The sequence below is a fragment of the Parasteatoda tepidariorum genome, chromosome 10 (genome assembly GCF_043381705.1).
Source record: "Parasteatoda tepidariorum isolate YZ-2023 chromosome 10, CAS_Ptep_4.0, whole genome shotgun sequence".
NCBI lineage: Eukaryota > Metazoa > Arthropoda > Arachnida > Araneae > Theridiidae > Parasteatoda > Parasteatoda tepidariorum.
In genome coordinates, this window is record NC_092213.1 from 82,396,466 (window position 1) to 82,423,803 (window position 27,338).

At 31.0% G+C, this 27,338-nt stretch overlaps 1 protein-coding gene and 1 long non-coding RNA gene across 2 annotated transcripts in view; one reads left to right on the forward strand and one right to left on the reverse strand.

The window, feature by feature from the left end:
* LOC139426913 (uncharacterized) overlaps nt 1–27,338 on the reverse strand; it is a 236,144-nt gene that overhangs the window by 206,007 nt on the left and 2,799 nt on the right. The gene's annotated exons all lie outside the window — the stretch shown is intronic.
* LOC107446371 (secretin receptor) overlaps nt 1–27,338 on the forward strand; it is a gene marked incomplete in the record, with an annotated part of 130,006 nt that overhangs the window by 99,424 nt on the left and 3,244 nt on the right. Inside the window, 5 exon segments of the mRNA XM_071187073.1 lie at nt 9,166–9,226; nt 16,430–16,499; nt 18,933–19,024; nt 21,273–21,417; nt 24,072–24,113. Coding sequence (XP_071043174.1) covers nt 9,166–9,226; nt 16,430–16,499; nt 18,933–19,024; nt 21,273–21,417; nt 24,072–24,113 — 410 coding nt within the window.

Genomic DNA, 27,338 nt, shown 5'->3' on the forward strand with positions numbered 1-27,338 from the left:
AATACAGTCGAACTCGTTTATAACGAGCACAAAGGGACCGTAACATGTACTCGTTAAATCCGAGTGCTCGTAATAAACGGGTCCTTAAGGCAGGCTTGCAACCAGAAGAGGGGTGGGGGGTTGGGAGGTCAAATTATTGAGTTTACATAAAATTTAATTAATACTTACCTACTTTAATTAATTTAATTAAATACTTTTCTTAATTTAATGATAACTATCCCCCCCAACCAGCAAAAAATTTCTAGTTGCGCTACAGTCTTAAAGGAAAGAAGCAATAAACGGAAAGAAATATAAAGGAAAAGATTCTTACCAAAGCATTTATTTTTTTCATTAATCTACATATTTAAAATAGTAGGTTGTCAGCTTACTTTGAAGTTTCAGTTCGCCGTTTTTTTTTTATTTCGAGCGCATTTCTTATCATTTTGAAAAAAAGATTGCAAGACAGAAAAATATTGCTCGCTAAAACCGGGTATTGCTCGTTAAAAGCGACTTCTGTTCCATAGACTTAACGTTGATCCAACCAAATATTCTCGTTTCCCTCGGTAAATCCGAGCTCTCGTTAAAGCCGAGCTCGTTATAAACGAGTTCGACTGTATTTCACTATTTCAGGGCTGATTGTGCTCCGGGAAAAGTACGGATTTCCGGATTTTTCGTTGACAGTGATCCGGAAGTTTCCGGAGATCGAAGGTCCAGACGTTTCAAAAAATCATTGATCACAGAAGTTTCCGGAAATCAAGTTTTCAAAAGTGGAACTTAAAAGCACAGTTTATTTTATTTGTTTGTAAGGGAGTGTCAGAGATATACTTTATAAGCTTATATTCATGATTAATATTCATTTTTTATCAGTGAATAGTTGTTATAATCATAAACTCAAGAAAGAAAGACATATTTGTAAATTTTAATTACTTCTCCAGGTCATCATAGGTATGTGTAAAATTTTAAATACATTTTAAATAAATTAAGAAATATTGAGAAAAAGGAAGGAAAAAAACTTATTTAAATGTTTTTCAATTTAAACTGTTTTTTTTTTTTTTTTTTGGAAAAATTTAAGAAATTTTCCGGAATTTTGACTGGGACTCACAATCACCCCTGCTATTTTAAAGAGACGAACTTTGCTCGAGAACTTAATTTATCCATATGTTCAAAGTAGATTTGAATAAGATATTGACTTACATTTAGGGAATAATTATGAAATATTTATTCATGATTACATAATCCTGTTTGTTATTTCAAAACATTTATTTTTTCGAAATTCAACTTTTAATCTTCACCTAGTAACCTTCAACTTCTTATGCCCTTTTCGACAGCGAATATTTAATTGATGAAAAGTGAAATTATCAAATTCTTCAAAAACTATCAAATACTTTTTTCAATTGTTTAATGCTCTTTTATTTCCTCTAAGAAATTAAGCGCATCGAAAATAGGCTCCTTTAAAATTACACTAGTGTTTCACGATTTTGCATTCGCATGTGAAAGTTTGACCGAAGTGATTAATTATCTATTTTTCCAGATGGCTAGTTAATATGTTACCTAGACTTGATTTTAATTACGTAGTAGGGGAGAGTGGGGTCAATTGTAACATTTTTTACTTAACTATTTTTTAACTAACAAAAAATTCAATATATTATTAGNCCCCACTCTCCCCTATATATTAACACTCAGTTGCAGCCATAGGGTCATTTACATTGCATCCATTGACGAACCTGCGAAGATTTGCACCCATTTGATTTGAAAAATTATTTTTATTTTTTATTTCATAACCGTCGTTAAACAACCGACCCAATTTTTGGGTTTAAGACTACCCATGTTCAACTCCGTAGCCGTGTCATTTTGAACCCAATCCAGAAGACAAGGGAACCCCTGGATGAGTACCCCTAGAGGTATTGATTTGTTATGGGAACATGGAGGACTTTGAGGCTAGACAGATTTAACGTGCATCAGTCACCATTTTACTGCACGGGGAGTATTCGGCCGGCGGGGATCGAACCCACGAACTCTTGGACATAGGGCCAGTGCCCTACCAACCAGGTTATTCTATTTGAAAAATTAGCTACGTTAGAGCTGTGTTTCTTCACTAAAATAGCGTTAAAAATAGTTGATGGGAATCACTACAAACAACTGTTTTTTTTAATCGCTCTACTGACTGCACTACTTTTTTTTAAAAAAAAAATTGCGCACGACACTACAATCTACGAAACAAAGTAGCGACTACAGTAAATGCACTACTTATAGTGCGCTGTTTCCGACCACTGACCTAAATGCTTTTTACTAAAGATTAAAAATTCTCAATTTAAAAATTCTTTTCGTTTAAAAAAACAAAAGTAGATAGGAATGTATGGTTTGCAGCAATATGCGTAGAGAACCAGCTAACTGTTAAACTTGTGATAAAAAATACTATAAGAGCTCCAGAAATGCAACTGCGGCGTTAAAGTTTGACGTGCCGAAATATTTGATGGTCCCAGCAAAACAAATTTCATGGTTTATGTTGGTTTCATGGTTTTATGATGGGTCTAATATCATTTGATGGTTACTATCATCCAACATTTTCCGTTATGCGTTGACGGTATTTGATATTCCAAACAAAATGTCATCATTCCATGATGGGAAATGCTACTTTAATACTATCATGGTTAACCATCAGGAAAAGTTTGACTCTCAATAAAATCCATGACGATACGTCATGGTCCATGATGGTTTAATGGGTATTTCTGTTGGTTCTCAAGAACATACCATCAAAACAATATTCTTTTGTTTGCCCTTCATAAATCAGTCCGAAATCCAATAGTGGGGAGATGGTGGGTTCATGATGGTTCCCACATTTGATTTCTAAGCAACTATGATGGAAATTCAAGATGGTTCCTATTGGTACAACAACGCATTTTCATGATGGTTTAATAATAATACTTGTTGGTTCGGCAGGTTGGTTTTGCATACCATCAACGCAAGTTGCTATTCTTTTGCTGGAGCATCAAAAATTAGTCTGATTTAGATAATGGTTACTTATGATGGTGATCATCAAAATATATAATGGTTCATGATGGTCACCACCAAGATTATGTTGGTCCATCAATGGCAAACCGTCAAAAATTTTGAATTGGGAACAGCCATAATACAATTTTTTTTCTCCTAATTTCTAATTTGTTTCAAAGTTGTTGGAATTTTACAGGGCTAAAGAGAATAGAAGGGCTGGTTCACTCCTTTGAAGTATCTCTCGCCGCGCCAATCCTCCTATTTTCTCTAGTGACGTCACTTTGGCGCAAAGCTCGCACTTTTACTTCAAGAACGGAGCGTTCGGCCTTACTATCTCTTACTAATATTGGAGCATTTCTTTTTGCGAGATATTCTAAGACATTTGTTATTTTCTATAATGACTTTCCTCAGTTTTTGCAGTGAATTTACGCGAATTTAAAACTATTATAGAAATGCCAGTTTGCGCGATTGCAACTTGAAAAAATTTTGATAGAAAAACAAAAGGAAAAAATATAATTTTCCGCGTGTTCTCTAAAGTAAATGAACAACTATGTAAGGAATGGATTTCGAAGTGACACAGTTGATATAAAACAGTAATACGTTTATTCTGTCGTTAAGAACTTTTATAAAAATTCATTATCTAAATAGAAACCGCCTTGTTACTTCAAAAAGAAAGGCAGGTGAAAAAAATTAAAAAATGGATAAAGTCAAAGAAAATTAAAATGTAAATAAAAAGTATAAATAAAATATATAGTATATAGTTGAAATTCTCCTAATTTCATAACATATTTTTTAATGTAGTTATTCTAAATATTTATGATTTTTTTTAAAAATTATATTCTCTTCAATTTAAATATCTATAAATTATATCATCGTAAATTTAAATGTCTATAAACAATTGTAAAATTTCTAATGTCATTATGAACCTAAATTATTATTTTGTTTCAGTAATTAGCGTTTAAGGTTGATGTTTCCTAATGATTAAGTATGAACAAATTGCTATTAACGACATATTTTAAAATCAGGGATTCTAAATTTAACTTAACTTATCTTTATAAAAGAATATGTAGATAAAAAAAGTGTCGATATATGCCTTCATTTTTCTTAATAGTTAAAGTTAAAACTGAACTTTTTAAAATAAAGTATTTATCGTGTCATTTTCACCAACTAGCAAAACATTTTTATAAGTTTAAAATGGTATTTTTTTAATATAATAACCAAGAAAGTTTTTTTTGAACTATGTTTATGAACGGAAATAATGTGTTAATTACGTAAAGTTTGAAAGCTAATAACCAGAAAAAGTCTAACTTATTTTTACAAAGAGAAAGATGCAAAGTTATCATATCTTTGCTTGCGATCTCCGAGATCTGTGGACACAGTGATGTCATGAGGAGGGAAATCGTAGCTTCAGCTCTAAGAGCGGAGTGAACTAGCACTTCTATTCTCTTTAGCCCTGGGAATTTTATGTTCAATTTTTTCTCATTTATCTTGCATTAATTACTGATTATTTATCCATCATTTTTGAAAAATTTATTTTTCTTCTCTGAGATCTTTATTTCATCAACCACTCGCGGGTCAGTTGTGGCCAAAAGTAACAAAAACAGATATAAATCTTAACATTAATATTGAAATTTCAAAAAAATAAATAAATGGGAACATAATACAAGAGAGATAAAAAGTATACCGCACTGTATAATTTATTTACTCTATACCAAATACTAGTAAATAGTATTCATATATTTATCTAAAGATATGAAGAAATGATATGAAGATATCTGAAAATATGAGTTTTACTGTTTTTTTCCAAATATCTTCAGATATTTAAAAGCAGCTTTTTTGTATTAAAGATCCAACTAAAGTAATCCGTAGAGTAACAACCCTTATTTAAAATTATTTAGCCGAACAATGTCGAAACAAAATTGTTCAGCGCAGTTACAAAATATTTTCCTTCCATGGGAATACTTCAATTCAAGATGAAGTAATGTACTTTTAAATTCGAAAGCTAAAAGGAATTTTTTTTCAAAACTCACCACTTTTATTCAAATAAGAGCTTTGTTTTCCAACTCGCACGCACATTCTTTTTTTTTTTTTATTTTAAACATTTCATCGGAACACGCAAGATCTGAATAGAACACAAAGTTTTCGAAACAATCTAGCTTTTCCTCGATACGTTTTTCTTTTTAAACTTCTGTTTCAAAATATAATGCAAAGAATTCAACCGAAGTTTCAATCCTGTCTTCATAATCTGATGTCTTTTTTTTTTCTGTTCGTTTTCAACCAAAATAAATTTGTTCTTAAGAAAGTAAGTTTTAGAAGATAATTCTAGACAAAGATTCTGTGCCCTTGCTGAAATTCATATTTCGTTATGCAGGTTTAAATGATCAAATGAATTAGCATAAGAGTCTATGCAAAAATCTTAATTATCAGGAGATACTAAACAGCATTGTTTTTTTTTTCGTTGCTGAAACCGGTTTGCACTTGTTTATGTTCGTGTATCAATTGGTTAAATTGGTAATAAATTAAAATAGTATTCAAAAAACGAAACTAAATTAAAAACAGAAACCGAAACTAAAAATATATTAGGCTTAAGAAAAAAAGAAATAAGCTCCCCATGACGTTGCAGACGAAGTTTCGATTTCAGGCGGGCAGAAATAAGCAACTTCAGGTTTATAGGAGGGCAGAAATAAACAACTTCCGGTTGGGGCAGAAATAAGCTCCGTTTGACTTTGGGTGATGACGTCACTTCCGCCGCACCAACCCCGGCTATTACTACTACATAAATTCACCTAGTAGATAATTTAGGGGATATATTAGATAAATATAGAGTATTTATTATATCAGATACTATATTAGCATATTATAATAATTAGACCAAATGATAAGACGCATTGTAGTGTTTTAATAATTGCATGTTTTGCACGAGTTTATATGCAACACTCTTATATTTAAACATACATGTAATGGGTTTTTATTCAGGAGATTTTTATGTAGTTTCTATTTGTATTCTTTTTTAACGTATTGCATTACAATGTTAACCAATTGATTCACGCATGTAAACAAGTGCAAACCGCGTAAAGGCAATAAAGCTGTATAGAATCACCTGATAATTAAGATTTTACATAGAATATTATAAAGCGTCTAATAATTTAGCCAGGAACTGTATAAGAGTATAACTTTTAAATTTTTTTTATCATAAATAAAATGGTTTCAAATGCAAAAATGAGTTTTGCTAACTAGTTTCTCCTTCTCTATTTTATGAATCTATTGTTCTTAAGAATTTCAGAAACCTTTTTAAAACCATTTTGAATAAATCTAATCCGTTCCCTGCTCGCTTCGTATACAATGTATTTCATTGCCATTATATTTTAGCCGTAACTTCATAACTATTTACAAATTAAAAAATAAAATGCTCAAAATTATTATGTTTGTTCAGGGCCCACGTTCAGGATTTCAAATTATTAGCCTATAAATTAGCCGAATATCAAAAGTGTTTGCCAATTTTCGAAAGTCTTCGCCAAGTGACGCGAAAACAATTTTTTTTGATAAAGTTACACCCCATAAAACTAATTTACGGTAGTTTTTTACATGCATATATTATTTCGATCCAATTCTAATTGGTTATGTGGTGCATTTACCGAAAATTGCTATAATCGAATAAAAAGAATACTGATTTGTTTAGAGAAATTTATTTTGAAGTAATTTTAATGTCTTTCCAATGGAAAAAATCATTCGCCAAGACTTTCACCAAAACTCAATTTACGATTGTCGCTTATTTTACGATTCTTATCGCATTTGGCGAGGTGTGGAATGCTTAGCGCAGGTCCTGCTTGTTTACATAAAGATACAACTAACAGCACGAAGAACTATTTTATGATAGTTAAATATTATTTTTTTATAATTCATTTGAATGAGAATTTAAAGCATTTCATATTTTTATTTTCTTGTCAAATATGTTCATAAAATTGAAAATTTGATAGAAGTTGGCAGAAGAAATCGGAGAAATAAAAATTCAAAATAGTTGTTCTGTTGATCATTTTTTTTCGGATTTTGATCATCCGATTTCCAACAAATTATATATTGCACAGTGCTGACGTAAATTATAATTAGTGGTATATCAATCATGGATTAGAGCCCACTCATCATCACGCTAACCTTGTGAGGTTATCGTAGTTTTCCTCTCCATGTAACGCAAATGCGGGTTATAGTTTCATCAAAAAGTCCTCCACGAAGGCAAATTTCTCCCAAGGCTTGATCCAGGTGTTCCCTTGTCTTCTGGATTAGGTTCAAAATTACAAGGCTACGGAGTTGAACATTGGTAGTCGTAATCTAACAATTGAATCGGCAATTCAACGACGGTTATAAAATGGAATGAAATTTAATATTGCAAAATATTATTGCAAAAGCTTAACTAAAAGGAAATCTTTGTACAGTTTGAAGTATTAAGTATTTTTCAATACATAAGTATACAAAAAATAAGAAAGAGTGAAAAAAAAGAGAAAAATATAGTTTTTTAGATTTATTATGGACAGTATATCATTGCTTTGAAATTTTTATTCTTAATAATAAGCAAATTATAAATATTTCTAACAATTCAACTAATTTTTTTAAAACTGATCTTGTTATTAAGTAATTTAGAAAAATCCTCACAGACAAAGCTAACCACAATGATCCTCTCTTTCCTAAAAAATTCTATGTTGAACATTTAAATAGGAAATTAATCAATAATAAAAATTCCAAATTAGCAAATTAAATAATATAAACTATCAGTCAAGAATTTAGCTTTATATAGGAGACTGAAAATTAAAATCAATAATGTAATCTACTTAATTTGTCCAAAATTTCATAAAATACCTATTAAAATTAGAACAATCACTTCTGGGTTTAATGCTTACTAAAGTAAACCTGGCCCTATTTTCTCAAACTACTTTAATGAAATTTATAACAATAGCATTAAAGAAGGTTTTTTACGGCTAATTTCCAAAAATCAATCTATTCTAGATTTAATTAAACACAACAAAATTAAATCTATCGCGACTATACTTGTAAATTCTACTTCGGCTGTGCTTTTTTAATACTATTTTTATTGTGAAAAAGTTTTTTTTTTAAATATCTGGAATACAACAAGGGTTTACTTTTTCATCACTTCTGGCCGACGTACTTTTCACTATTACGAAAAAAAAAATAATACACTAAATATAACATTTGTTTTTAGATTTATGGATGATTTAGTTATCTTTAATTTTTCAAAACTATATAATTTTGTTGAACCTCGAGGAATTAATCTTACTTCGCAATCCTGACAATAATATTAATTTTAATTTTTTAGATTTCAGTATTATCAAAAAAGCAAAATATATTTGCATTGTTGACATATACGATAAAAGAAATGATTTTAAGTTAAATATAATTCAATTTATTGCACGGAATTCCAATGTTTCTTAAAAAATTTGTTTAAATATGATTTTTTACGTAAAAAAAGTAAAATTAAAAGATTTGTAGTAATACATATTATCGAAAAAACAAGCAGACATACTTTTACAAAATTTGATTAAAAATGACGATTAAAAAAACTTTTAGTTATTTAGATTAATATATTTGTTACCATGTGCAAATTCGAGTCATGCAAACTCGTGAAAACAAAAAATTTAAATTTGATCCGTACTTTATTGTACTTAGTTTAAAATTTTATAACTAATCAACAGTTTTATGACAGCTCAATAAAATAATAAATATTATCAATAAATATTAATATTTTCTATAAAAATCATTGACTTAAAATGAGTATTGTAGTATTTAAAGTTCGACCTTTTATTAAATATAGAGTTTGATATGGGGTGAAATATGAATAAAACAGTACGTAAAACAACACTAAGAAATCGTCTACAATAATCAAAGACATATACTAACACAATAAAAAAGCTGAAAAAATTCCCATTTGTTTAATTTAATTTAATATTCAGTCCATTTCGGTGACTTTGCGTTGTTAGATTTAGCAAAATGTGTTTATAGTGGATCATCCTATCAAAATAAAGATTAAACTGCATTCATTTGGCATGATTCGGTTGATCAAGGTCAACTCGTGAATTTACTGCAATCAAGCAATTCATACCTTTCGATGGACCGTAGTTATAAATTGTGATATATTATGACCTCTGTGACCATATTTATAACTTGTGACTCTTTCTTTTGCTTCAGGTCTTCCAATACTCTTTGTGATTCCTTGGATTGTAGTGAAAGCAACATTTGAAGATAATTTGTAAGTATAGCTTACGTCATTTTTAGATTTGAATTAATTAATTAATTATTAAACGGTGATGAATAAACTAAACTCAGTGGCGCGACAGCCCATAGAGGGCCAAGGCATACTGTGCCCATCTCAGTTTTCTTGACCTGGGCCTCTGGGGTGCAGGAGCAGATGTTCCTGTCAGGTGGTCAGCCGAACGTGGAGCCCCCGGTGTTTAGTTCCCAAGCATGCTTGGTATACTCATTTATCGACCCACTGAAGGGATGAAAGGCTGAGTTAAACTTTCCCGGTCTGAGGATCGAACCCAGGACCTGCGACGTGGGAGCGCGAAGCGCTACCACTCAGTCACCGAGCGTCACCGGTGATGAATAGCTACGTTGAATGTCACAGCTTTGTAGTTTTGAACTCAACCCAGAAGACAAACTAGCTACAGTATCAAATATTGCAACAGAACTCACCTACGAGAAGGACTTACGTCACGTTTCCGCGAGGGGAAAACTACGAAAAACTCCCACACTTTGCCCGATGGCAAATGGACTTTTCTCTTATTAAAGGGCCTTCTTAAACCATATCCACGTTCCCATTGATTTGCATTCACAATACCATTGAACCGTATAAACGTTCTCTTTGAACAATATCCAGATAATCATTGAACCATATTCATGTTCCCATTGAAATATATACACGCTTCCACTGAACCATTTTCAAGTTCCCATTAAAAGAGTCCCACCATTGAAGCACATCTACATTTCCACTGAGCCATATCCTTATTCCCATTGGACCATATCCACATTACCATTGGACCACATCCACTTTCCTATTGAAACATGTTCACATTCTCACTGAGTCATACCCTTATTCCCATTGGACCATATCCACATTCCCATTGAACCACATCAACTTTCCTATTGAAACGTGTTCACATTCTCACTGACAAGGGAAACTAGGGAAGTGTGACTCGCTAATTTTGAAATAAACTAGTGGGATGTATGCCTTATGAGAAATAGTTTTAGGGGGCAACATTCGTTTCGGCCCATAGAAGGTCCTGTGAGAGATAAAAAGTAATTCATAATAGCATATTAATGTAATTAGCACCAAAAAATAATAATTGTGAAATGTTTAATAAGACCGGATAAGATTTTAAGGTCTAACATTGCCCACTAAGCATTTAACCGGTACTCCGAACACTGGTGTTTCTTCTAATCTATCCTCAACAGATATTAAAATATGCAATAAATATAATAATATCAACAAATAAATTAATATCAAGTGGGATATAACAAATATTTCGGACATTCACCAAAGTCGCTTTGGTGAATGTCCGAAAGAATGTGAAAGTCGACATTCTCTCGATTTCGGTCATTCCCTGGTAACATAGTTACATTTTGAGTGAAATCTATCTAACAAAAAGGAGTTTTCTATGTCAAGTTAATCCGTTTAGACAGAACTTAATGAGATGGTCTCCTTGTTTAAGNTGAATTATTTTTTATCTCTCACAGGACCTTCTATGGGCCGAAATGAATGTTGCCCCCTAAAATTATTCCTCATAAGACATGCATCCCACTAGTTTATTTCAAAACTGGCGAGTCACACTTCCCTAGTTTCCCTTGTGAGTCATACCCTTATTCCCATTGGACCATATCCACGTTACCATTGAACCGTATAATCCAAGTTTAAAAGGAAATGTTATTTTACACTCCAATATCATCCAATCGACACCTTATTAAGATTGCAAAAAATTCGAACGATATTCTTGTTTTTTTATGGAACAGAGTGTTTATCAATATTTTCCAGTGACACCTGCATGAAAATAAAACTATTTATTCTCAGAAATATAAAACGAAGGCAAATAACGATTGCAAACCGCTAAAGAAATTTTCAGAACATACATATATATATGTTGGATGGCTCCCCAATGTATAAACATTCCTCCAAGTCTTAACAAAATGGGGTATTTGGCATATTTTATCGAGTTAGCGCCATAAAACTTTATATGCGCTCTTTTGTCATGTATAGATTTTTAGAATATTTGTGTGTGAAATGTTTTCTAAATCTCTCAACGCCAGCTTCAGGTTGTAGAAGTCCAATAATAAAATCTACATAAAATTGGGTTTACAAAAACCCATGCATGGCAATAGTTGTATATTTCGAAAACATTTGATCTTTCTTCAAGTATTTTATGTCCACACAAATATCAGAAGATGTTTCGTTGTTTGCAAAATGAGAAACTGCTTTATTTACATTTATAACAGCTTTATATATATAAGAATTTTAAGTTACATATATGGAGTATAGAACCACAAGCAAAATACATTAGAATACACTATGAAGGCATAAATATGAAATATCCTAAACTATGTAAAAGTGCTAACATTTAAAATATATCTTTTTTATGCAACATTTAAAAATAATTTAAAAAAAAGTTCCATTTATTGATTTTTTAACGTTTTTTTTCTTCCAATTCCTACTATTAGTTCACACTCTTCTTATATCCTGTTCAAATTTCCTATCGTTCATAAAATACTTTTTACTCATCCACTCAATATTCAGCACCATCTTCGTTAACCGAAAAATTTCTCTCTCATACCATTATTGAGAAATTAAACTTTATTTAAGATGTATATAATAAATTCTTCACATGTCAGGTAGAAACAACAAATGGTGATAAAAGTTTTGTTTATTTAATCAGTATTTCTTTTTATGAATTCTTAAATGGAAAAAAATAACATAAATTAAAAAAAAAATTAAATAATTCCATACACGGTCTAAAAATAAGAAATTTCCAAATATTAAAGATTTATTTATTTTATATTTTTCGTCCCTTTAGGATTTTTTTTTTAAAATTCAAGTTAGCACTTTCATCAAGACGAGTATTATCGTGTTTCACGGGAAATCCCTGCACGCTAGCGACGAGATACCTCGTCCTCTTTTGTTTTAATTTTAGCTCTAAAAGTGGAACTGGTAGGCGGCAAAAGTGCTAAAGAAAGGTAATTGGACTTTTTTTTTTTGGAAAATCATCAATCAGATTTGCAAACAAATTTTAAAGGAACTGATAAGAGCCGCGATTTGCTCAGAGGATAGAGCGCTCGCCTTCCAATGAGGAGAAACGGGTTCGAATCCCAGCTATGGCTCGTCGATATGAGTTCCGCACCTGGCTCGCACCACAGTGATGGCGTAAAATATCCTCAGTGGTAGACGGACCATGGGTTAGATTCCCCCTGGCCATCAGGCTAACCGTGGGAAGATCTCACGGTCTTCCTCTCCATGTAACACAAATCCATCAAAATGTCCTTCACGAAGGCAAATTTGTCTCAATACTTGATCCAGGAGTTCAGTTGTCTTCTGGATTGGGTTCAAAATGACAAAAGGCTACGGAGTTGAATATTAGTAGTTGTAAACACCAAAAATTGTTCGGCTGTTCAGCCAAGGTTGTAAAGTAAAATAAATTTTAAAAAAAGGAACTGATATAAACAGTAATGGAGTGAGGTTAGGTACTAAAAATACTTATTCTAATTCTACTCGCACTAATTTTTAGCATCCCTCTCCCTCTTTTTTTATCTGTGATGAAAAGTTATCAGCAGATGCTTAAATTATTTTCCATCTCAGATACGTATAGGGTCTAAAAATGATTAAAATGAGTACGTTTAGGAATTAAATATGATTAAAATGAGTACGTTTAGGATCTAAAAATGATTAAAATAAGTACATTTAGAAATTAAAAATGATTAATGACGTTTAGGAATTAAATATGATTAAAATAAGTAGGGGAGAGTGGGGTCAATTGTAACATTTTTCACTTAACTATTTTTAACTAACAAAAAATCCGATATATTATTAGTATTAATTGACAGACGAGTAGAGTGGACTCTCCTCTACTAGAAAAAAAAAATACTTTTTTTTTAATGTTATTATATTAATGTATCTATATGTATAATGTATGTATATATATAACAATTTTTGACAGTCGTGCACTTGTTACAATTGCCCCCATTTACGGGGTCAATTGTAACAGTTCATAAATTCAACTAAAACATAGTTAATTATGCATATTATCATAGTTGTGATATATTTTTTTATTGATCAAAATAGTAGTGATATTTTAGGAGTAAAAAAACTAATGAGCAGAAACCTAAAGGGTTAAACTTTTAACTTTAAGGGGTGAAAATTTTTAATTTATGCTGTGAAAGGTGACAAATAAAATAATGCACATGCAACATAATATAAATGATATAGGAAACTATTGGTGGTTCTTAAAGAGTTAAGTAATGGTTTGTAAACATAAGATTATTTATTTTCAGCTGTTACAATCGTCCCTTTACTTATTGTTACAATCGTCCCCAAGACGCCATTTCAGCTTCATTTTTTAAAAACAATGCTAGTTAATTAACAAAACTAATATTTTTTTTGAAATGTTAATTAAGGTGTCCACTTACATATTCGGTTAATAATTTTTATCTGTTTAAACAAAATGACTTTGTAACAATATAATATTCTAATACCAAAAAAAGTACTTACGTAGCGTGAAAATATCTTTTGTGATATAACTCTTTCAAAAGTACATAAAAATGGTTGCCAGCAGGGGTGTACATGTAGATTTATTAAATACAGCTTGTGCGCCACCTGGGAATCAAATCTAGAACCTGGCACTCGAAATTTTTGCTCTGTTTCAATCGTACCCTGTTACAATTGACCCCACTCTCCCCTACGTTTAGGATCTAAAAATTATTAAAATAAGTACATTTAGAAATTAAAAATGATTAAAATGAGCACGTTTAGGAATTAAAAATATATATATATATATGACTTTGAACATAAAATATTCGGGTATTCTTACTTAAAATATCTCAACAGAGAAAAATCAAAGTGGAATACCAAATTCTCAAAAACATGTTCCTTTATTTTTACATATTTGGAGAGAATACAAATGTGAAAACATTTTCTTAAAAGCCGAGACTCATAAATGTTGAATGCCTTTCGGATTTGCCATGCCTGAATTAAACTTTCCTTTTTAAATGACATTCGCTTAAAACAGCGATTTTCATGCATGAAAAATACTCGCTCAACCCCCTTACCATTCTCTTGAATAAAATGACAGAACCTGCATTTTAAGGAATTTTTTGTTGTTATTGCCATAACAATTAGTTTTGTTTTTAAATGTTTAAGAAGAAAACAATCTCATGTGTATGTAAAACAATATCAATCCCACTTAAATTGTTAAATGTCGAAGTAAATGAGACAAAAATTCAGAAGTTAGTCGCATCTGCTAATTTGATACGTAGGGAAATTTTTTTTTTACAAAGTATGTAATAAAACTAACAGTCACAACTGCAAGGAGTGACAGAACTTAGCAAAATAAATTGCTCGCGGCAGAATTGCAGCGACACGGTGACATTGTCGCAGAACGTTACAGAATTCTTGCAGAAAGGTTTTTCTTACGAAATGCAAGAAAAAAAAAAATTCTTTATCATTTTATGAAAATTTACACGTAATATTTGAATCATATTATATATATAGCTCATATATATGTTTGAATCACGTAATATTGACGTGCTCAATATATGCTGATAGTACTGAATCGATTGTATTTTCGGCAGTTATTGATATCGATTTTCACGTGGAATTTAAATATCCCGATATACTTCAAACAATATGGGAAATTCGAATCGTGTATTTGAGAATTTACTTTTGAAGGCAATAATTCTTTCAAATTTTTGGCAGTTATTGCTATTGATTTCTCCGCAGTTTCTAAATCCGGTATTTTTTATACGATATTAGTTATTGCAACAACTTAATCTCGAAACAAATCACGCATTTGAGGAGTCGCGTGATTTCTTCGGCGATTATTTTTTTTTCGACAAGTACTACTACGGGTTTCATGATTTTTTAATTGTTTTTTTTTGTACTGTGATGGTTATTTACAAAATGCGAAGGAAATAATTTTTGCGTTCCTCCCCCCTTCCAAAAAATGGGAGAATATCACATATAATATTAGAATAACAATTATATGCTCAATTAAAAAAAATATGTATAGTTTTTTTTTGTAAACACAGCGTATTTGTTATTTTAAATTATTAATATGTTTGTTATGATTAAAAGTATCTTGCAGAAAAATATTAGTGCTAGAGATTCTGCCACAGCAAAAATAATGTTTACATTACAGTGCAGTCTCTGAAAGCAAAGGGAGTGCAATGAAAGTGTACATGATTGTAGAAAATCGAGAATACAAATAAGATGAATTAAAGATCAGCTTATCTTTAATTTGTATAAAAAAACAACACAGAGTCGCGGTGGCTCAGGATCAGGATATAGATCGCTCGCCTCCTGTTATAGTGGATCCAGGTTCAAATCCTAGCGATGGTTGATCAATACGAATTCCGCATTCGGCTTGCACCAACCACAGTGTTGACGTGAAATATCCTCAGTGGTAGAGCGATCATGGGTTAGAGTCCCCTTGCCGTCAAGCTAACAGTGGGAGATTCTCGTGGTCTTCCTCTCCATGTGACGCAGATGCAGGTTAGTTACATCAAAAAGTCCTCCATGAAGACGACTTTCCACCAGTACTTGATCCAGGAGTTCCCTTGTCTTCTGTATTGGTTCAAAATTCAGAGTTGCACATAAGTAGTCGTAAACCCAAAATCTGGTGTTCGGCTGTTCAACAACGGTTATAAAAAAACATACAAGATTGAGCTGCTCAGGGTGTTCGCCTTCCAATGAGGTGAACCGAGTTTGAATCCCAGTCGTTGATTGGTCGATATAAATTTCGCATCCGGATCGTACTGACCACAGTGCTGACGTGAAATATTCACAGTGGTAGATGGATTAGAGTCCCCTTGTCGTCAGACTAACCGTGGGTGGTCTTCCTCTCCATATAACGCAAATGTGAGTTAGATCCATCAAAAAGTCCCCACGAAGGCAAATTTCTCTCAATACTTGATTCAAGAGTCCCCTTGTCTTCTGGATTGGGTTCAAAATGACAAGGCTACGGAGTTGAACTTAAGTAGCCGTAAACCCTAAATTGGGTCGGCTGTTCAACGACGGAAATTTAAAAAACAAAAAAAAANAAAAACAAGATTAAGTCTCTTTATTTTACTTTATGAAGGATCCATATTGGAACATAACGTTTTTTTTTATTTATTGTTGGCAACATTATATGATTAAATGTTTATTATAAAAAAAATAATCGTCTGTGTTAAGTTAGAATTTTTTTTCTTCCAGATGCTGGACTGTTAACAAGAACCCGTATTACTTTTGGATTATACGAGGACCTATTACGGCATCCATTGTGGTAATCCGTCTTGATAGCATTGTTTGATAGCATTGTTAGCAATTGATGGCATTGTTTAGTATGGATAGAAAATTATAACACTACCTTCCAATGTTATTCCAATTAAGAGTAACATTGACTATCATAATTCAGTTCGAATTTTCTTACTAAATATCAAAATCCAATGATGGTGTCGCAGTTTTCAATTGTTGTCGGTGCATTTTTTTGCCAGAAAATCACGTGGTTGAGTATCCAGTTTTCCCACATTCATTTTCGTATTGGTTTTGTTGTCATCGGCGTAAAATTAATAAAAGTCATAAGGGTATTGTTTTCCTATAAATATTTTTGCATCCCTAATTTAAAGGGTATTTACCTGTACTCTAATAATTACGTTTTTAATTTTGTTTGTTTTCTAAATAAGATTTTTGGAGGATTGTTTTTATAATTATTAGAATAACGTTACTCTACGTAACATTTTAAGATTAGTCATTTAAATCGGTGTAAATTATTATTAAAATTATTATTTTTTTATTATTATTATTATTAAAATTATTATCGGTTAAAATTATTATTTTTTTTATGCATTATTTATTTTATTTGTGTCCGTATATGTCTTTTAGTCTTGTACATGGTTTCATAGTGTAGATTTATAGCAATATATTGATTAATTACTTTTAGGAAGAATTAATATTAATTCAGCTAATAGAATTCCAAAAAGCATTTTAAACTATGAGCAATCACTATTTAGACCTCAACAGCAAAAAGAGCGAAACATAAAATCTAATTTTAAGATATTTACTATAGAAAATATGAACACGGCCTGTAATTATGTGAATATTGGAGATGAGGGCATCAAAAAGTGAGACATGACACATTTTGCTTAAATTGAAACATTTAAAATCAGCAGATTAGATACACTGGTATAAGAAATTAAGAGAATTTGCAGACTGGGTCGATTATTCTCTTCTAGAACTACTGGACCGATTTTAATGAAATTTGATGCGTGCATAACATTGATACAATACAAAACAAATAACCAGTCAAATGGTCTGAAATTGCCACAGGACAATTGCCACAGAAAATGATTAACTACCTTATTTCAAGTATTATTTTTCCAATGGCAGGCACTGAATTTTAAATCTTTTGCCTATACTATGCCAGAATTGTTGCTCATTTCGCGTTACCCAGTGGGCACCTGTGAACCAAAGTCACGGAGGCGAGCAACATTGCCCACGCCACACTGCCACAAACCCGTTTTATAGGGTGGGCCACATTCACGCATCATACACACACACACAACAGAGGACAGCACAAAGAGAGAGAGAGAAACATTCATGCCCAGAGCAGGATTTGAACCTGCAGCCTATGGCTTCGCAGTCAGGCACGCTAACCGCTCGGCCACCAGGCCGGCTTATTTCAAGTATGAAATCACGCTGCAAGGCATGTATATCTGTAAGAGGGGACTATACCCCCTATAAAACCATTCTGTTTTTGTTTATTCTGCAACCGCTGTTTCATACCTTCCGACTCCAAGATGTGCTACACGCACTATCATGTGCGTGTATTACAATTGTTGAATGATTATTTGTTTTGTATTGTATCAATGTATGTACATTAAAATCGGTCCAGTAGTTCTAGAGATAATCGATCAAGTCTTCAAATTCTCTTAATTAATTTCCTACACCAGTGTATTTATATATAATTAGTTTTTATATTTTTGTTATCTTTTTAATGATATCATTATCATTTAATATTATCATTTCGGTGATATCATTTTCACAGTGTGATTGAAAAAAAAAAGCTCAAAATATTGCACACTTTAAATAAGCCTTAAAATTATTCAACTTGCGCTTTACATTATTCCCTTTTCAGTTTTTCGATCAAATTCGCTTACAAACTTTTTTTTATTCAGATTACATTGTTTTTACTCGATAAATTTCCAGCGTAGTTGCAATATCTAATTTTTAATGGATGTAAATTAATTCAAAAGTTCCGAATAATAATTTAAAAAAAGTCTCTTAACTAAATTAAATATTTGTATTTTTGACGAGGCATCTTAGCAAACACATCTCTAATTTTTAAGGATTTAATTTGCAATATTTTGTTTTTGAGGGTAAAAATTAAAAGTTCCAAGTAAATAAAAACTGTTGAGAAAATGGATTATTAGTATTTTCAACCCAGTAGTCGTAGCAAACAAAACAAAAACGCTTCCGTGAATTTGGCCCGCAGTCAAAATCTTATGCAGTGACAGTGAAAACAACACGTGTTTTGCTTCTGTGTAAACCAGTAATCCACTCGAAAGATTCCCTTCTGGCGAATAACGATGTGTTAATATTTTATCTTACGTCAGAAAAATGTCACTTTAAAATAAACGTTTGCTTAAAAATAGACGCGTGACTCCAGAGTTTAGAATAATGTTTTCTAATTCTTGCTCTTTTTTTTTTTTGTTTCTAGTTGAATTTGATATTCTTCATAAACATTACAAGAGTACTTTTCCTGAAGATGTTTTCGTCACAGGCTATTCAAAGTCGGCGATATAGATATAGGTAAATTAGAAATAAAATATTTTGAAAACTATTCATTACGAAGAGTATGCTATCCATTATTTATGTCTCTCTAGAAAAGATGATAAATAAAAGAGAAAAGATTTCTCAAACATTCCTGTTTTCAGAGATTTCAGAATTTTATTTTTAGCATAGCGATGATATCACACATTTCGTTTAAATTAAAACATTTAATAACAGCAGATTAAATATTTATAGATAGTTAATTTTTATCTTTCTTGCTTCCATCAAAATAAATACATACCTTAACCGTAATGGTTGTTATGTTTACAAATTTCGTTCCAACACTTAATACTAGCTAAAAGTTTATAAAAATAAAATTTAAATAGGATCGAAAATAAGTGTTCTTATTTCTGGACTGCTTGCATAGGTTTATGTAATAAATATATAATAAAGCGTAACATGTGACAAACGGGGGTAGTGAGCATATATGGCAACGTTACTTTTAAAGAGTAACGAGTAAAAGTACAAGTATTTTTAAAAAAAGTAACGAGTGAAAAGCAAAAAGTTCTCATTTTAAAAAGTAACGAGTAAAAAGTACAAGTAAAAGTACAAGTACTAAACAAAAAAAGTAACGATTTAAAAGTACATTTCTAGAAAATCGAAAATTCAAAGTAACCTAAAATTTTATTGAATAATAATCTTATGCTCTTTAATGTTTTTGCAAAATTGTTATTTATTTAATTATTTTTAATTTTGAAAGTTATGGATATTTAATTTAATTTATTATTAATTTAAGTTATTTTTAAGTTCGGAAGAATATTATAATGTAATTTTATAATATAATCGTATAATATAATTTTGAAATCAAATATAATTTTAATATCAAACTTTTTACGGATTTGCACGAAAAAGAAATTTTATCTATTGATTTTAATTTTTAGTTTATTATTTTTATTTATTTAAATTACCATTGATTTAAAATTGTTTTACTCTTTAGAAGAGCGTTTTAAAAGTGCAAACATAAACAAAGCAAACACGAGGTTTCAGATAGCTTTGTGAGCTTTGAGCTAGTAAAAAATAATTGAATGTGCAGTATAAGTTGAAACAGAAGGTATTTAAACACGAAGTCAGCTGTGAATGCATATATATTACGCATTAATTTTATAAATTAAAAGAACATAAACATTTTTTTTAATTTTTTTTTTTTTTTTGGAAAGCTTGGTCTCACTATGTTGCACAGGCTGGTCTTGAANGTAACGATTTCATTCGATATTTCCGTTACAAATACTTGTACTTTTTCCGTAAAAAAGTAACGAAGTACAAGTAAAAGTACTAAATTTAAAAAGTAACGAAGTACAAGTAAAAGTATACGTACTTTTTACTTGCACCGGCGGTACAAGTAACGAAAGTAAAAGTACTGCCATATATGGTAGTTAGCATGAAGTGTGACACTTTGTAACTAATGGTCAAGAAAAAAAAAGTGTGACTTCATTTATGGGCAACTCCTAAGGCGGATCAAGAGGTATTTGGGTACGATTATAAAACTCATTTGTCACAAAAAATGCAATGCAATATTACTTATTTAAGATGCGTGAAAACGTTCTAAATTGTAAGGTACGTACATTTTTACAACATGATAACCTAAGTAATATAAAATATTAAATCCAGTACATTTTTGCCTGGATCGTACTAAACAAATATCGTTATGCGCAATATAATTAGTACATTTAAGTCCTGGATTTACAAATTATTATAAGATAGGGTGGTAATACGGGAATATACGATCGTTAGATAGTAAGTTATTCAGGCTGCTCACTTATTTGTATATGGCATACTATACACATGATTTGCAATCGTCCTAGACCAAATTCTTGATGGTACCATCAAAGGATTTTTAATGGCTTCAGAAAGATTATCGATGGTCCAACATGTGTTGATGGTCGCCATCATACAACAATTTCCATCTAGTTGATGGTCCAACAAATGTCCATCATTGCAAAATGAAAATGTTGCTTTTGTGTTATGACGGTAAACCATCGAGCAATGTTTGGTTTTTGATGGACCAATATAAACCCTCATATTTTGACGGCAGAGGTTGCTTTTATGATGGTCCACCAACAAGTCATGTTTTTTATTCCTGGACCAACAACACATCAAACTAACACGGAAGATATTGCATGGTCATTTCAGTGGTCTACCAGCAAATTATAGTTAATAAATATTGGACTAACAACAGCCATGAAAGTATGTAGGAAGATTTATGTCTCTAAGATATATATTTTTGCAGAAAGTGGTTCAAGTCGACGCTGGTGCTGGTTCCCCTGTTTGGAGTCCACTATGCACTCCTCCTTACTGTTAGCTTTGTCGCCAACCGTAGCGAAGCATTGGAAGTCACATGGCTCTACATAGATCAGACTTTTTCTTCATTCCAGGTATTCATGCACAAATCATTTCCTTTATACTCTCTATAAATCTCCAGCTATCCTCACTTTTCCAACACTCCGTTACCATAGTTATGGCAAATCAAACAAATAAAAAAATTTGAATGAATTTAAAAGGAGAAAAAAATCTAAGATAATTCAACATCATTTAAAGTTTTTATCACAAGCTTTACTTATTATTATGTACCTTTTTAGTTGTCTTTCTTTCGTCCTTTCTCAGTAACAAGCCTGTTTTATTTTATTTCATAACCTTCGTTGAACAGCTAATCCAATTCTGGGCTTACGACTACCAAAATTAAACTGCGTAGCCTTATAATTTTCAACCCAATCCAGAAGACAAGGAAACTCTTGGATCAAGTACAGGGAGAAATTTACCTTCGTGGAGGACATTTTGACCCATCATCCGTCATCATAATGATGATATTTTACGTCAGCAGTGTGGTTGGTTCAATTCGTCATCCCTGGAATTCGAACCCGGTTCACCTCAATGGGAGGCGAGTGCTCTACTTCCTGAACCACCATGCCTACTACATATAAAGGAAGACCACGCGAACGCTGTATAAGCAATGTTATGCACGTTTTTAATCAATAGAACATTAATGAATCCGATCACAGCTTTTTTTAATATCAGCCTCTTTATTTCAAAACTTTTATTTTGAGCTCTAATTGTAGTTCGTGGGTACAGCCAGTGGTCAATGTACTGTCTCAAGAGTAGAGTAGAAAAAAATGGAGTGAGACGTAAAGAAAAAGAAATTTTTTCCGTGAAAATGTTAGCAAAAAGGGGAGAAATGTGAAGAGTGGGAAAATCGCGTAGCTTTGAGACGTCTATTTATTTACTAAAAGAATAACTTGCAGAGAAACTCTGAGGCTTAAACAAGAGTTTTCGATGCAATTTGGTCAACCCACATTCACTAATCAACTAGAAACAGGGTTGGCTTTTCAACCATAAGAAGACCATTCCTTTTCAGCGAGCTGAAGGAAATTGCGATACAGCGGAAGAAATTGGACGAAAAGAAAGAAACTAAACCAAAACAATTGTTTAACTATGACCCATTAAATAACTATGCCCTTCGAATCCCAGCGATGGCTGCTCGATGCGAATTCCACACCTAGCTGTCACCGACCGCACTTCTGATGTAAAATATCCTCAGTGGTAGACGGATCATGGGTTAGAGTCCCTTTGGCGTCAAACTAACCGTGGGAAGCTTTCATGGTTTACCTCTCTATGTAACACAAATGCGGGTTAGTTTCATCAAAAAGTCTTACATGAAGACAAATTTCTCTCAATACTTGATCCAGGAGTTCAATTGTCTTCTGGATTGGGTTCAAAATGAGAAGGCTACGGAGTCGAGCATTAGTTATCGTAAACCCAAAATTGGGTCGGTTTCTAGACGAAGGTTATAAAATAAAATAAAATAACCCTATGCAAGTCACAATACATGGTACTAAACTTAGCGATATTGTCAATAGCTTCACAGCAACAACAGAAAATTATGAATAGAGTGTTTGAAAAATAGATTTGAAGGGGATGAGTTATTAGTGGAATTCTATATTAAAGAACTATTAGGTTTGATCATTAAAAAAAAGGGGACTGATACCAAAGGGGAATGAAAAGACCGTTGGAATCAGTATCAGGCAAATTTCTCACACTTCTTGATCCAGGAGTTCCCTTGTCTTCTGGATTAGGTTCAAAATGACAAGGCTACAGAATCGAACATAGGTAGTCGTAAACCTAAAATTGGATCTGCTGTTCAACGACGATTATAAAATAAAATAACTATGACCAAAACAACTGTTTATCAATATCTATTAAATGAATAGTTTAAATTTAAACAAATTAAATTCCAGATAGTACCAGAAAGTTAATAGTTTAGCATCTACTTTTCTTTAAAAATAAAAATAAAACTTTTATCAAATTATTTATTTTAATTTTACACACAGTTTTAAAATCTATATGTTATACTATTGTCGGGTTGAATTTGCGTAGAATATTGAATAATTATAATTGTTTTAATTTTTAAGAAATTTACAAATTATGCATTAAAGTCACAAATTTAAAAATATTGCATTAAAGGGCTAGGATTTTACTACTATTAATGAAACTAAATAACAATTGAAAGCTGTTTAAAAATTGTTTTACCATTAAGTTTTTCTTTTTTTTTTTTAAATAAAATTTTAAAAAAAATAACAGATTTTTTTTATTAAATTGGAATAAACTTATTTCTCTCTAAGGAATCCGCCTGAGAATGGCCAATGTGAGAATGGCCTGAGAATGGTATTCTCACTGAAAAAGAAACTGGCCATAAATAACAGTATTCTACTATTAATAACGGCATTTCACTGTAACAGTTCTTCAAATAAAGAACGCTCGATAATAAATCGTAAAGTGGATATACTTTGGGTCACTTTTAGAATTTTTTTTTGATACCTTAAAAATTGAATTTAGAGCTCTAAATCTTTTATGATTTTTGTCTGCATAGTTCTCTTTTGATGTGGAAAGCATAACTTTAAATAGTAAGATGAATTTAATTATTAATCGTCATTCATTATTAACCGTAATATTTTAAACAGCCAGATTTTCATATTTTTAAATTTTTTTTTTTAAATTCTTGGTTAAAAACGCTCTTGTATTTTGTTTATTTTAGGGTTCATTTGTCGCTCTCTTGTATTGCTTCCTGAATGGAGAGGTAAGATTTTTTTTCAGTTTTATCTTTTAGAGCACGGTTCCTAATTTGTTTTGCCTGCTTCGGAATCTTAAACCAATAGTGTTAACCAATAAAAACTTAATAATAAAAATACATAATAAGAGTAACGTTTTTTCATTTATTAATCTTAAATTAGGTTTTATGTCCGACTGTAAAATTCGCAGTCTTGGAGCTGTATTTACTCCTGAGACAGATATTTGTTGCAGCAGTCGGAGACAGATATTTGTTGCAGCAGTCGGAGACAGATATTCGTTGCAGCAGTCGGAGGCAGATATTTTGCCGTGCCAAAACTCAAATGAAACGCAATACTTTCGCCTAAATCGCAACTATATGGTCAAGTTCAAACTTAAGCAGAGCGTAAAATTTTGTTTTATATTTTTACAATTTTGTCGAATTAAATCTAAAACAAGACGTAAAAGTTTCTCTTAGATCATATCGTTTTAGAATATTTAAATTCAAACTTAAAACTCAAACGAGCGAAAATTAAAACTCAGTAAAATTCAAACGAGCGAAATTAAAATAAAATTAGTAAATAAAATAAAATAAATAAAAATTTTAGTTTTCTGTAAGTTACTTTTTTAAAGCAGAAATGTTTAAAGTTGTTATAAGTTAACTCCTTTTTGAAAGAAAAAAAAAATTACCCTTTGGAAAAGTGGGGTTGTTCCAGATTTTCATTTCCGTATACCTTTTGACAAGACCAACTTCACTAAAATCATGAATAAGGAGTTGTAAAAGTCTGTAAAAATTCAGGTTAACATATCATTAATAAAAAAACAGCACAACAAGGTTAAATTAAAAAAAAAACTCACCATCTTAATACATAACAAAAGTAAAAGTCAAAAAAAAATAATTCAAAAAATTATCAAACAGCAGCGCATAGCAACGCATTCAATGACGACGCATGCGCACTGTTTACTATTACTCTTGAGCACAGTTGAAGAGTGTGATGACGGTGCGCGAGCCATCAAACCCAAAACAACACCCATTTTGCCAATGGGTAATAAATAAACAAAAAAAACGTAAAATATTTTGTTTTAGATCTTTAAAATTTCGTCGAGTTAAACATTCAACAATGAATAATAATTTGTTGTAGATAAATAATTTCTATAACAAATTCTCTAATATAATTTGTAACCCTAACCGTTTATTCNAAAAACAAAAAAAAAAAAAATGTTACCATTGGAAAAATGGGGTTGTTCCAGATTTTTCATGTCCGTATACCTTTTGACAAGAATAACTTCACTATAATCATAAATACGGAGTTGTAAAAGTCTGTAAAAATTCAGGGTAATATTTCATTAATAAAAAAGCAGCACAACAAGGTCAAATTATAAAAAAAAACTCACCAACTTAATACTAACAAAATTAAAAGTAAAAAAAAAAAGAATTCTAAAAATTATCAAACAGCAGCGGTTGCCATAGCAACACATTCAATGACGACGCATGCGCACTGTTTACTATTACTCTTGAGCACAGTTGAAGAGTGTGATGACGGTGCGCGAGCCATCAAACCCAAAACAACACCCATTTTGCCAATGGGTAATAAATAAACAAAAAAAACGTAAAATATTTTGTTTTAGATCTTTAAAATTTCGTCGAGTTAAACATTCAACAATGAATAATAATTTGTTATTATTATCCTCTAATATAATTTGTAAACGTAACTGTTTATTCGCGTTTGAACTAATATTTTGTAATAGATGCTAACTTCATAGCAGTTTTTTTTTAAATTTTTACTTAAAGCTTAAAACCAGATGTAATATTTTGTTTCAGAAAAAAAGTAATTTCGTCGAGTTAAAACAAAACGTAAAACTTTGTTCCAAATCTTTATAAATTAGTAGAGTTAAAACTAAAATATTTAAAATAGCACTTGTTACAAAAGTCATCAATTACTAAATTTTATCCTAGGTCAATTTCATATCAATATATATTCTCCTAATTAAATATAACTTGAGGAGTTAAAGTGAAATGTTGATTTATCTAAGTTTATTCCTGATTAATTAAATGATTTTGATTTTTAAAAACTTTATTTGTTCAAATTTCTCATTATCGTCGTTCTAGATCATTAAAAGCAATTTTGTCCGACTAGCTTCATCGTTAATTTATAATGCGATTCTATACCTAAATTAATTATGATTTATATGCATTTTAATGATTTTACGAAATGCATTGCAGTTTTGCCATGTTAAGATACACAATTATCATTTCCCTCTTTACATATTTACCGAAATGTACGACCGCCAATTGGTTTGGTATAAATACTTGAATAATCTTTATTTTTCAACAAATTTAAATTAGTTAATAAAAGTGTGTGATTTCTTGACGGTCAAGCTTTTCCATGCGTTTTATTGTATTTAATTTCTGCCTGAATTCCTACAAATTTCTTCAATTTCAAAAGGTAAGTTGTACTTTTTGAAACACTATTATCTGAAAAAATATTATCAAAACGTCATCTACAATTTTGTACCATTTCAATTAAGTTTCATAAATTGGTGTCTTTAAAGAATTCATGAGAAGAAAAAGGAAAAATATTAACTCAACATTTTCGAATATTTACAATAAGAAATTTCCCTGATACCAAAATAAATAAAGTCATTCTTAAGAATATCTTAGTAGTCTGCACAAAGAAAAAAAAATTAAATAAAAGCCGATTCATTCACTACCTTAAAAGTTAGGCTACATTTTTGATTTTCTTTTTCTCATTATTTTTGTACTGTACTCCGAACAAAATTTTCAAGATAAAGTAATATCTGACGGCCTGTCAAAAAATGTGGAAAAAGGTAACAAGATCAAATATAACTAATCAATTTTTTTAGAAATGGATATTTTTTTTCAATAAAATTATGCGATGTGTAGTTTGGATCGGTGATTTAAGAATGTACAGTGCGCAATATAAAAAGAAGGAAAAAAAAACTTAATAATTTTTGATCTAATGATCGGATTTTTATGTACTAGATTCAATCGAATTAATTCTCGAAAAATCAAAATTTTAAAAATGCGACTTTTTATAAATTTGTCAATAATAACAGACTTCATTTTACAATTTAAAATTACAAACTTAATTTTTCAATTCAATTTTTTCTTATCTTTAAAATAGAGCAACAAGCAGCCATAAATAATTAAATAAAATAACAAATAGATAATCCCTTGTAATAAATAATTATTAAAAATAATTTATCAAATAGGATTATCTTTGAATAAAGGAAT